This window comes from Vombatus ursinus, unplaced genomic scaffold (genome assembly GCF_900497805.2).
Source record: "Vombatus ursinus unplaced genomic scaffold, bare-nosed wombat genome assembly UNPS02000580.1, whole genome shotgun sequence".
Lineage (NCBI taxonomy): Eukaryota > Metazoa > Chordata > Mammalia > Diprotodontia > Vombatidae > Vombatus > Vombatus ursinus.
In genome coordinates, this window is record NW_020940358.1 from 23,555,669 (window position 1) to 23,566,830 (window position 11,162).

At 47.0% G+C, this 11,162-nt stretch overlaps 1 protein-coding gene across 1 annotated transcript; it reads right to left on the minus strand.

Annotated features, from left to right (window-relative positions):
• Nucleotides 1-3,389: 3,389 nt before the first annotated feature.
• Nucleotides 3,390-5,842, minus strand: CEBPB (CCAAT enhancer binding protein beta). The gene has a single exon (XM_027851109.1). It carries the CDS (start codon nt 5,431-5,433, stop codon nt 4,342-4,344), a length of 1,092 nt encoding a protein of 363 aa, XP_027706910.1. The 5' UTR covers nt 5,434-5,842; the 3' UTR covers nt 3,390-4,341.
• Nucleotides 5,843-11,162: the final 5,320 nt, after the last annotated feature.

An 11,162-nucleotide genomic window follows, 5' to 3' on the forward strand; every position in this document is an offset into this window, starting at 1 on the left:
AGGCAATCCTGAGACCTGGCTTCTAGTGTAAGCTTTGGCACCAAGTAGTTATACAACTTAAGAAGTTATTTTCCTAACCTATAAAATGAGGAAACTGAACTAGATAATTTCTAATGTTCCTTCTAGACATTGAAACAGTAAAAAAAATAAAAATAAGAAAAGCTTTGGACTAGGAGTCAGGGAACCTAGATTCAAGTCTCAACTATTCTACTAACAGTAGCCTTGGCCAATTATTCCTCAGTTCCCTCATTTGTAAAATGAGAGGGTTGTGCATGTTCTGTAATGCTTCTTCCAACTTTCACATTCTATCTATGAATCTAGAAATTTATTTCACTCCGTCTGAACCTCACTTTCTTCATTTGTAAAATAGGGGCAATGACTTTCAATTGTACTTTTTAACAACTACAATTTGAATTAAACTTCAAACTCACAAAGTTATTATAAGGAAAGAATTTTGTAAACCAGACAGTGCCATAGAAATAAAAGCTATAATTCTATGACATAATTTTTAAGTCATTTCCCATTCTAAGATCTGTGATTTTCTAATTTCGGTTCTAGTATCCCCTATGGTGACTTATACATAGAAGGTGCGCAGTAAACACTTACATATTGTTTGACAGCATTCTCTGCTACTCTGCAAAGGCTGGACCTAGAAAGAATTAAGAGACTGGAGATACAGGCCATGTGTGCAAGTTTGAAGCCTGGAGCTATTCAGGGGTCAGGAAGGAAGGGAAAACATTTCAATACATTGTGGCAAGTTTTAGCTGGATCACTGAGAAATTTTGCTGTTAGCTTGCAGAATTAGGCAACGGGGGCCTCGGGAGGCATGAGCAGAGAATTACTGGAAGCTCTCCAGAGCGAGAGCTGGCTGGTGGCTCAGGAGGTTCAAGGTGAAGGAATGCTTAGATCATGGGGTGTCAGAAGGGACCACAGAGATGATCTAGCCCAAACTCAAATAGAAATGGAAACCACTAATCCATACATAAGGATCTCTTGTGAGCTACATATCAACTTAGTTTAAAATGTAATATCTGTATTTTATTGTATTTTTATTTATTTTTAAAAAATATTTCCCAATTACATCTCAACCTGATTCTGGACATAACTGAAAGTGTTGTAGGTCCCATTTAACACTTTTGATCCAACCCCTCTCTTTTTACAGATGAGGAAACTGAGTCCAAGAGAGGGAGAGAGACTTGCCTAGTCATGTGGCTAGTAAGTAGCACAGCCAAGATCTAAATTAGGATCTTAGGACTTCAAGTCCAATGCCATTATTATTGAAGGGGGAGCCTTGATCAGCCATGAGTTTATCTTGGAAGACTGGCTTTGAATGAAAGGCACTATAGCTTCAGGAAGAGTGAGGGAAAAGTACATTTCTGTCTTTAAACATTGCTGGCTCCTTCGAACCAGGCCAGCTCCTTCTTTGGGTTTCTAAGCAAGCTACTGATATAAGTGCCACCAACTTGCTATCTGACTGTGTAGCCAAAGCACTCTGTGCTGCCTGGATCATAAAACATCACAGCTGGAAGAGTCCTTAGAGTTCATCTAGTCCAGAGGTTCTTAACCTGGCGTCTGTGAACCTGTTTAGTTTTTTTAAATATTTTGATAACTGTATTTCAAGATAATTGGCTCCTTTAAAATTCTATGTATTTAATTTTATACATTAAAAAATTATTCAGAGAAGGGAACCATAGAATTCACCAGACTGTCCAAAGGGTCTGTTCCAAAAGAAAAGTCTTAAGAACCCCTGATCTAGCCCAATCCTCTATCTTACAAGTGGGGAAACTGAGGCCCCAAGATGGAAAGTGACTTGCTCAATATCACCCAATAAGTAGCAGAGCTGAGATCTGAATCCAGTTCCAAAGTGAATCCAAATCCAATTTCAAATCTCTATCAGGATGAGGATACGTCAGTTTTCTCCTTTAGAAAATGAAAAGGTTGGGCTAGGTGACCTCAACTAGAGTCTTTTCAACTCTAATATGTTATATCCTATGTTCCAAGTCCCCTTCCAGCTTTCTAACATTCAATGAGCCTATGTTAACAGGTGTCACCCACACCCAAATATTACGTAGTAAATTCTCTCTTTCCTTTTGGATCTCCCAGTGCCTAAAGGAGACAAGCCTGATTTTTAATTTAGACATGGGGAGAGAAAATACAAGTAATCTTCCAAAAGCCTCATTTTCCCTCTGGGTCCTTCAGCCCTGTACTGGGGCCTTTAAAAGGAAGGAGTAGGAAAAAGGGAGAAGAGAGGAGGTAACAGGTGAGGAAGGTAAACCATTGGCTATTCTAGCAAACGACTGCTATTTCTTCCTCCCACCTGCCCTACTTTGTAGTTGGCCTAGGTTTCCTGGTCCCACAAGAATATACATTTTCACACCAACGCCACAAACAAGCAACTTCACTAATTCCCTAGACCCTCCCTCCCCTCCTCCAACACACAGTCAAACTTAAAGTAGCATTAAACTAGGAACCAAGAGACCTGGATTCTAGTGGCTCAGCCACTGGTGTAGTGTGACCTTGGAAATCACTTTTCTCTGGGCCTTAGTTGGATAAGGAAGGGGGCAAACCCCCTTCCCCCAAAATGGTATTGGACTAGATGGATGATTGATAAGGTTCTTGTCAGCTCTAATATATGTGGTTCTCTGAAATTCTTTTTAAAAGTTTGTTCCCCACTTTTGGCCACAGCTCTAGCTCAGTATGTCAGAATATTAAACATTCAGCCCAGGGCAAAACTTGCTGCTTCCCCTCCCCCTCCCTCTCTAGGCTCTGGCCCTTCAGGTCGAAAGAGTTTAGCGTCAGCCCTGTGATTCAGCAAAGAAAACCAAGCTGCCACTTTTCCCTCTCCCCAGTCTCCTTTTGAGTCGGCAGGGGATAGGAATCTCGATTAATTCCCCATTATCCACACGCTCCTTACTGATGCCCCTGTTCCGAGGCTGGAGAAGCAAAGACAGACCGGTCTTGTGATTGGACCACAGGTTAGACAGCCCCGCCCCTTTCCATCCTCCCCACCACTCCACCTTCCCATCCCCCCATTCTCTCTCTGTCTCTATCTCTCCTTCTACCTCTCTCCCCAACAAATCCCCCCAGAATAAGGAAGCTCTGAGGATGAAGGCACCCCCTGCAGAAGAGGGTAACTTCTCTCCCGAGACCAATTCCACACAGCCCCGTGGGTCACCCGCGCTCCTGCCATAATTCTGCTGAGTCATTCAAAGTCCAGCCTCTAGCAAGCTGCTCTGTCCTTGAAAACAGCTGCCTTCAACCACTTCCTTGAGACCTATCTCAAAGTCCCTCAAACCCAAAGGCCTTAAAGGGAGGAGGAGGGAGAAGGCGAGGGAGGAGACTTTCAAGAAAAAAAAATTCAAAAAAGCAAACCACTGCCCCCCCAAGGATCTTTTACTAGACGCAAAAGTTTATTAAAATTGTTCATTATTAATGCTTCAAACGCAGAGATCCCAAAATATACAGATGCCTCTTTCCTTATAGAAATAGATTATTCTTTATAATAAAAAAACGTAGGAACATCTTTAACAGATTACTCAATCCATGACTGACAGTTACACGTGGTTACATCAGTTGTGTACACAGTCGTTCCCAGCCATGTTTAAAGATTGCATCACTCGCTTTCTGTTTGCCTGCCCGCCGCCCCCCTTCTTCGCTCGACTATATCTGTGTATATATATACATATGTTGTATATGTATATATATACATATACATAATTTCTGGTTTTTTAAATAACACTATGCCATAAATTCGCAGAGATCCCCGATCTGAACATTTGGTTGGTGGGAAAAAAAATATATATATATATATAAAATAATAAAATTACCAACAAGAAAGCCAATTCGTCAACCAGACAAGGTGCAGAAGTTTTGCAAACGTCCCGGGAGTTGACGGGAAAAGGAATAAGTGAAGGCTCTGACAAGGGGTTGTTTGGGTGCCGGAGAGTCAAGGCGGAGGGAGGGGTAGGGAGGATTGGGCTACAGCGGAGGTCGGTGGTGCCACCCCCGCCGGGCCCTCACTCAAACAAGAATCTAAAACAACCCCTGGCAACCCGTCTCGAAAACAACCTACCATTCTCCTCTCCCCACACAAACACCCAACAAATCTTCGAGTCTCTGCCCTTTCTCTTCTGCCCTTTCTCTTTGCTGAAAGGTCTGGCCCACCCGGGAGCTGAAGCAAACAGCCCTGAGGCTAGCAGTCTCCAGATGAGGTGGTCAGTGGCTGCCAGATACGATCAACCCCAAGTTCCCCCCGGCCAAGTGTCCTAGAGGGGAGCGGGCCGTATGGGCTAGAGGCCTCCCCACGGCGGCAGTGGCTGGGGCCCCCAGAGGGCCGCCGGGCTAACAGTGTCCAGAGGAGGCCAACAAGGGCTCGGGCAGCTGTTTGAACAAGTTCCTAAGTGTGCTCAGCTCTCGGGACAACTGTTCCACCTTCTTTTGCAGTCGCTCGTTCTCCGCGGTCAGCTCCAGCACTTTGTGCTGCGTTTCTAAGTTGCGCATCTTGGCTTTGTCGCGGCTCTTACGCACGGCGATGTTGTTGCGCTCCCGGCGGATCTTGTACTCGTCGCTGTGCTTGTCCACGCTCTTCTTGGCCTTGCTCTTGGCTGGCAGCGGGGTCGGGCCGCCCGGGTAGCAGCCTCCGGCTTTGCCCTCCGTTGGGTTCGGGGTGCCGGGGGGACTAGAGGAAGACGACGTGGACAGGTTGCCGCTACTGCCGCTCGGCACTGACTGGTAGCCCAGGTAGGAGCGCATGGCATAGGGCGAGCCGGAGGACATGCCCCCGCCCGGCCCCGTCGCCGAGTCCTCTTTTCTTTTGCAAGGTACCGAGTCCGCCACCGGTTCGAAACCGGGTTCGGCCTTGAGCTCGCCTGCCCCCGGCGGCGGCAGTGGCGGCGGCGGCTGAAGGGGCGTAAAACAGCCCGGAGGGTGCAAACCGCCTTTGCCCGCGCCCTGCTGAGCGAGCCGGCCCAAGCTCAGGTAGCTGTAGTCTGGGCCCGGCGGCTTCTTGCAGACGGATCCGCTGCCTTTAGCGTAGTCGTCCGCGAAGAGGTCAGAAAGGAAATCGTGGTGGTGGGGGGGATGAGGAGGGTGCGCGTGGGGGTGGCCGGAGGAGGCGGGAGCGGAGGAGGCGGAGGCGGCGGAGGAGGCGGGAGGAGCCGGCTCGAAGTTCCCCCCCGCTGCTGGGGGAGGCGGCGGCGGCGGCTGCTGAGGCTGCTGGGCGCCCAGCGGGTCCAGGTAGGGGCTGAAGTCTATGGCTCTTTCGTGGTCGCCGATGCTGAGCTCGCTCATAGAACGGCCCCCGGGCCGGGGCGGGTGCAGCTTGAAAGGAGCTAAACAGTCCGCCTCGTAGTAGAAGTTCGCCACTTCCATGGATTTAAAGGCCGGAGGCTGCAAAGGGAGGCATGTTGGGTCCCAGGACACCAGGCGTTGCATGAAAGCAAAGGGGGAGAGAGGAAGGGGAAGGGGGAGGGAGAAAGGGGGGGAGGGAGAAGGGAGCAGACTGGGGCAGGGGGCTTGGCTTGATGATTTTCGCGGCCCCCCTCCGCCCCGGCCGCTGCAATCCTCCGGCACAGAGACGGAGGCTGCTTTCAGGCTTAAGCTGAGCCAGGCGTTCTGGGATCCCCAGAGGCTCTGCTGTCACTGCTGCCGGGGTCCGGAACACGGTGCTGGGGTGGGCTTCTGCGGCGCTCAGCACTGCTGCCGCGGCTGCTGTAACTGCTTTGGCCGCTGCTACCGTGGCTGTGGCTGTGGCTGTGGCTGCTCCGGACCATCTGGTCCCTTCGGGTCCCGTGCGCGGCTGTGACTTGCTAAAGTTTCTCACTCGCCGGTTATTTATAAAGGCGGCCCTTAGCAACGGCACATAGCTGCGTCACTGCTGGCAGCCTGCCCCAAGCCGCGCATGCCGGGCCGCCGCTTCCCCTGCTCCCCCTGCAGCCGCCACCGCCACCAAGAGCTCCCCGCGATCCTAGCGCCACGAACTGGCCTCGCAACCTGAGGAAGGGAACAAAGCCAGAGACGCGCTTTTCGGGGGGTCCTGCGGACTACCCGTGGGGGCGATCGCGTTCGCCCCAGCTCCCACCCCAAGGGAGAGGCTGGGGGAGGTGCGGCCCCGCCCCCTTCTAAAAAACCCACACACACTCTTTCTCTCTCTCACACACACACAAATACACACAAATACACGCCACCACTCCTCAGTCCACTAGATCTAAGCCCCCTATAGATCTTACCTCTATCCCCAGCTGTCCCTCCCGAAGGGGCCGAGAATTTCCGAACCTCCCGCTCCTCCAAGGGTCTTTGCTTGCGACCCTGCCTCCCTTCCACTCCACAAGTTTGCACTCCCTGCCCCGCCCTGCTCCACCCACAACCCCACGCCTGCGGGACGGTGGGCGAGCTGCGGCTCTGGGGCTGAGATCCGGGCCAGTGAAGTCAGTTTCCCACTGCCACGATCCGGCCCTGTCTCCAGAGCTTCTCCATCCCACCCTAGTCAGCTCTGGCTCGGTGCGGTGCTTTGTCCCCACCTCCTGCTGCACCTGCAGCTCGGACCCGTGGTCCCCTCCTTCGAAGCTGTCAGTCCACACACACACACACACACACACACACACACACACACACTCTCGCACCCTTCACCTCTACCTCATCCTAGTTCCTGACTGGAGCCCCCAGGACTCCTCCCAGTCCACCGGGGAGCAGAAAACTTGGCGGGATATTCTTGGGGGTAGATTGAATAGACATCCGTAAGTGCGAGCTTATGTTCAAGTCTGTGTCCATCGAACCCGCCTGGGGCATGAGGGTGCTCTATATGTACCGGCTATCGCCGAGAGAACGATGGTCTCCCATCAGCATAGTAGCCTCAGTGTTAGACTTTGGACTAGGGTCACCTATGCAAGGTGAATAATCTGAGAATGATTGAAGATCTGGATTCGAGTTCTGACCACCACTTAACCAGCAAGTCAGAGGATTTTAAGATTAAGAGCTGGAAAGGACATTGTAGGTCATTTAGCTCAGCTTCCTTATTTTATAGAGAAGGAAATTGAGACTTATGGGGCTTGAACTCAGATATTCTGGCTCCAAACCCAATGATCTTTCCCCTTTACCACAGTAACTTCCAGATTCTCAGTTTCTTCAACTATAAAATGAAAGACTTGTACTAGATACACTAAAGTCCCTTCCAGGTCCAAAGTAATATTATTCCTCCACCTACACATGCTTCCCTTTGCACCTGGCTTGGCCTGCCTACCTGAGGGAAAGTGAACACAGAGAAAAAAAGACTTGTTTCTGAGGCAGATTAACTTGGGAGGTCTCAGTACTTCTGGGGGAGAGAAGAGATCAGAGGCTAGCAAAGGGCATGCTGACTCCCCTAAAGGGAAAGAAGACCCCCATTCTATTTAGCTGACTTTTAGTGCCTTTCCTCTTAAATATGGGGAGTTCAAGAAATTCTTTGACTTACTGCACCCCTGTTTCTTCCAAGCCCTATACAAAGCCCCTCTTGAAAACAGAAATGATACCCATTATCCCCTGGCCTTGTACCCCACAGAATTTCCAGGTAACTAGAAGGAACAGGGCAGCTGTCCTCTCTTTATTCCTCTTCTAACCTGGGACAGGAATGAAAGTCCCCACTGCCCAGAACCTATCCTGGTTCAATGATTTGGGCACAGGAAAAGAGTAGACAGTTACAAAGGAGACTTTGACTCACCACTCTGATTTAATTTCTTTCATCTTAGATTATTCCTCTACTTGAAAAGAAGGCCTTTTCTGGAGGCCCCTGCTAAGTGACCTGCCATGCAGGTTATCGGACAGGCCTGCTTGAGGGAGGCTGGTCTCCCTTGCTACTTAAGAATATGAAGGTAGCATGTTGGATGGGAGGGAGAGAGCATGGGGGCAGGTGAAGAAGAGGAACAACAGATATTGGACTGGAAGTTAGGAGATCCAGGTTCTGGTCTAAACTGTGCAACTAGCACTCACTATATGACCCTGAGTAAGTCACTTTTTTCTGAACTTGTTTTCATATCTACACAATAGGATTTTGGGGACACTTCTAAGATTTCTTCCAGCTCTAATATTATAGGTTCTATAGTTCCTTCTAGCTTTTATGTTTTAAGGGCCCTTCTAGATGACATTCTATGGTTCTACAGCTGGTTTCCTGCCTAGTTCATTTCCCTTGCTGGAATTGTCCGTGAGACACCAGTGAATTCTGGTTAGCTAGAAAAGCTATAACTTCATGATAGCCCTGGCATTGTTCATGTTTTGGACAGCTCCCGCCATTAGCCAAGAACCAGGCTGTCCAATGTGCCTTCTGCCCTCCTTCTCAAACCCTCCCACAAACCCTGACCCCCACACACTACCCAGACATTCACATGCATACTCATACAGGCTTATTTGCTGGTGACCCCTGACCCAACACCCCCAGGCTGTTACCCCTGCAGGGAGTTGCTCAAGCCTGGTTTATCTGCTCATTCAGTGATCTTTGCCCTGTAAGTGCTGGTGGAAAAATGACATCTCAGGAGCCTGGGGACAGATCAGCTGGATGAGCCTGAAAATTTTTCAGGGCCTCTCCACAGCCTTGAGAGAGGTTGGGAGGCCAGAGGGCAGAACCATCCCTGGAGTTCCACAAATGGAACAATTGCACCTGACCCAGGAAAGAGGCTGAAGCTTAAAAAAAAAACAAAACCCTGAAACTGTTATACAAAAAAGTGTCATAGAGAGAGCCCTGGATTGAGCATCAGAAAGCCTGGATTTGAGTCCTTGCTCTGCCACTTACTAGCAGTGTGACATTGGCCAAGTTATTGGTGTGGTCATCTGTAATGTGGAAAAACAATGACGAGCAAGACAGTTTTAAAAGTAAACATGTAGAATTTATGATACACTTTTTTTTAAAAAAAAAAAGCAAGTGGCATGAAATAATGATTCATGGTTCATGTAAAATCTTTTTTGTGTTCTGTATATATATAGAAATGTTCTTTTTTGGTGTTTAAATTCAGAATAAACAATTTTGACTCAAAATGGAATAATATCTGTTGTTTCATTTAATTATGAAGATTTAAATTAAATAATCTCTGCAAAGCACTTTGTAAATCATAAAATCTAATGCCAGTGTTGTTGTGGTGGTTGTTGTTGTTATTGTTAGTATTTTGCCCTGGCACTGGTCACCAGTCAACATGCTTTTCAGAATGTATATTACCCCTTTGTGACATAATCCAAGCATAGTGGATCTTAGACTATAGATTGTCAGAAATGAAAAGGGACATTAGAACATACTATCAGAGTTAAAAGAGAGCTTCTAACATAGAATTTCAGGACCAAAAGAGAAAACTTAGTCCAATCCCTTCATTCCACTTTTTCTTAAATTTTTAAGTTCTTTATTCTAAACTTCATGACTATTAACAAAAATATTCCAATAAAATATAAAATGTTTGTAGACAAAACAATTCAACTCAACATTTATTAAATGTTGGTAGATACTGTGTAAGGTTCTGAGATTAAAAAGATAAAAATGAAGCAGTCTGTACCCTAGAGAAGCTGACATTCTTCTGATACCTGCTGAACTCACAACATTTTGAGGGTCAAATGAGATCATGTATATGGAAGTCGTTTGTAAATTACAAAGTCCAAGTTGTTTACATTGGTTTTTTAAATATGCATATTAATTTAACAAAATAAAAAGTATCCCATTTGCTTCCGTGTTCACTTTCTATCTCTTTTTATTCTGTACATTTTTTGTTTGCCATAATTTTTTTATATGGCGGTTAGATATTTATATATTTCTTACGATTCATTATATATTTCTTATGATTCTGTTCCCTCCACTTTGCATTTTATGCCTTCCCATATTTCTTCACATTCCTAATAATTATCATTTTTATGGTGCAATTACATCTCATTTCATTACATTCATATCCTGCAATTTGTTCATACATTCCCCAATTATTGGACATAGACCAATCCCCCTGATCATAAAGAGAAGGAAACTAGGCCCTAGAAAAGAGAAATGACTTGCCCATGGTCACACATGGTCCTAGAATCCATGTGTCCTGACTCCAAGTTCAAGGCTTTTACTATCTCATACTTTCCTTTCTCTCTCCCTTCAAGGTTGCCCTTGATAACAACAAACATTGATTTGGAAACTACTCTGCCTTGAGAACAGAAAGGTTGAGCTGCACTAAGATTCTGATGATTCAGACAGCTTGTAACCTATTCAGGGAATTTCCTGGGGTCCACTCTCCAAGGGAGGGTCTTTCAGGAAGCCACCCAGGCTCAGCTCCTAAAGGGGATCCAGGATGAGTGACCACTGAACCTCTTCCCTTTTCAAGTCTTGGCCTTGATCCTTCCCTTCCATTGAAGACTGCAAGGAGGCAGGTCGAGTTATGAGACGGCATCTTATAATGGAAGGAGCACTGGACTGAGAGAGAGGATGCCTGAGTTCAAGTCTCTATCACTAATTCAGCTGTGTGACCTTGGGCAAGTCACTTAGGCAGCTAAATGGCATATCCAGCCCTGGAGTCAGAAAGAACTGAGTTCAAACCCAGCCTTGGACACTTACTAGCTGTGTGACCCTGGGCAAGTCATTTAGCAAGTTTCCTCAGCTGTAGAATGGGGATAATAATGTTACCTACCTCTCAGAATTGTAAGAATCAAATTTGTAAACAATGCCTGGCACTTAATAAATGCTTATCCTCACCCCTTGCTTTTCCCTCCCCAAGCTTCAGGTTTCTCGTTGTTAACATGATGGGATTCAACTAAATGGTCTCTAGGACCTGGTTGGCTCCAAAGTTCTATATTCTGAGGTCCCTTAAAGCTCTGGCATTCTGCGGTTATGTAAAAGAGTAGATGACCTCTCTTAGGTTGCCTCTGTTGATACACAGTACCTACAACATTCTCTTGCTTTGATGTAGTGTTTTGTACATTTCAAAGCACCTTTATAGCCATTTTGTCATTGTTGTTCAGTCATTTTCAATCATGTCCAACTCTTTGTGACCCCAGTTGGGGGTTTTCTTGGCAAAGGTGGTTTGTCATTTCCTTCTCCAGCTTATTTTATAGATGAGGAAACTGAAGCAAATAGGGCTAAGTGACTTGCCCAGGGTCACACAGCTGGTAAGTGTCTGAGGCCAGATTTGAACCCAGGAAGATGAGTCTTCCTGACTCCAGGCCCAGCCCTCTATCCACTT

Bases quoted from the DNA above. Each gene is read 5' to 3' on its own strand.
- CEBPB (XM_027851109.1), bottom strand. From the start codon at position 5,433: ATGCAACGCCTGGTGTCCTGGGACCCAACATGCCTCCCTTTGCAGCCT.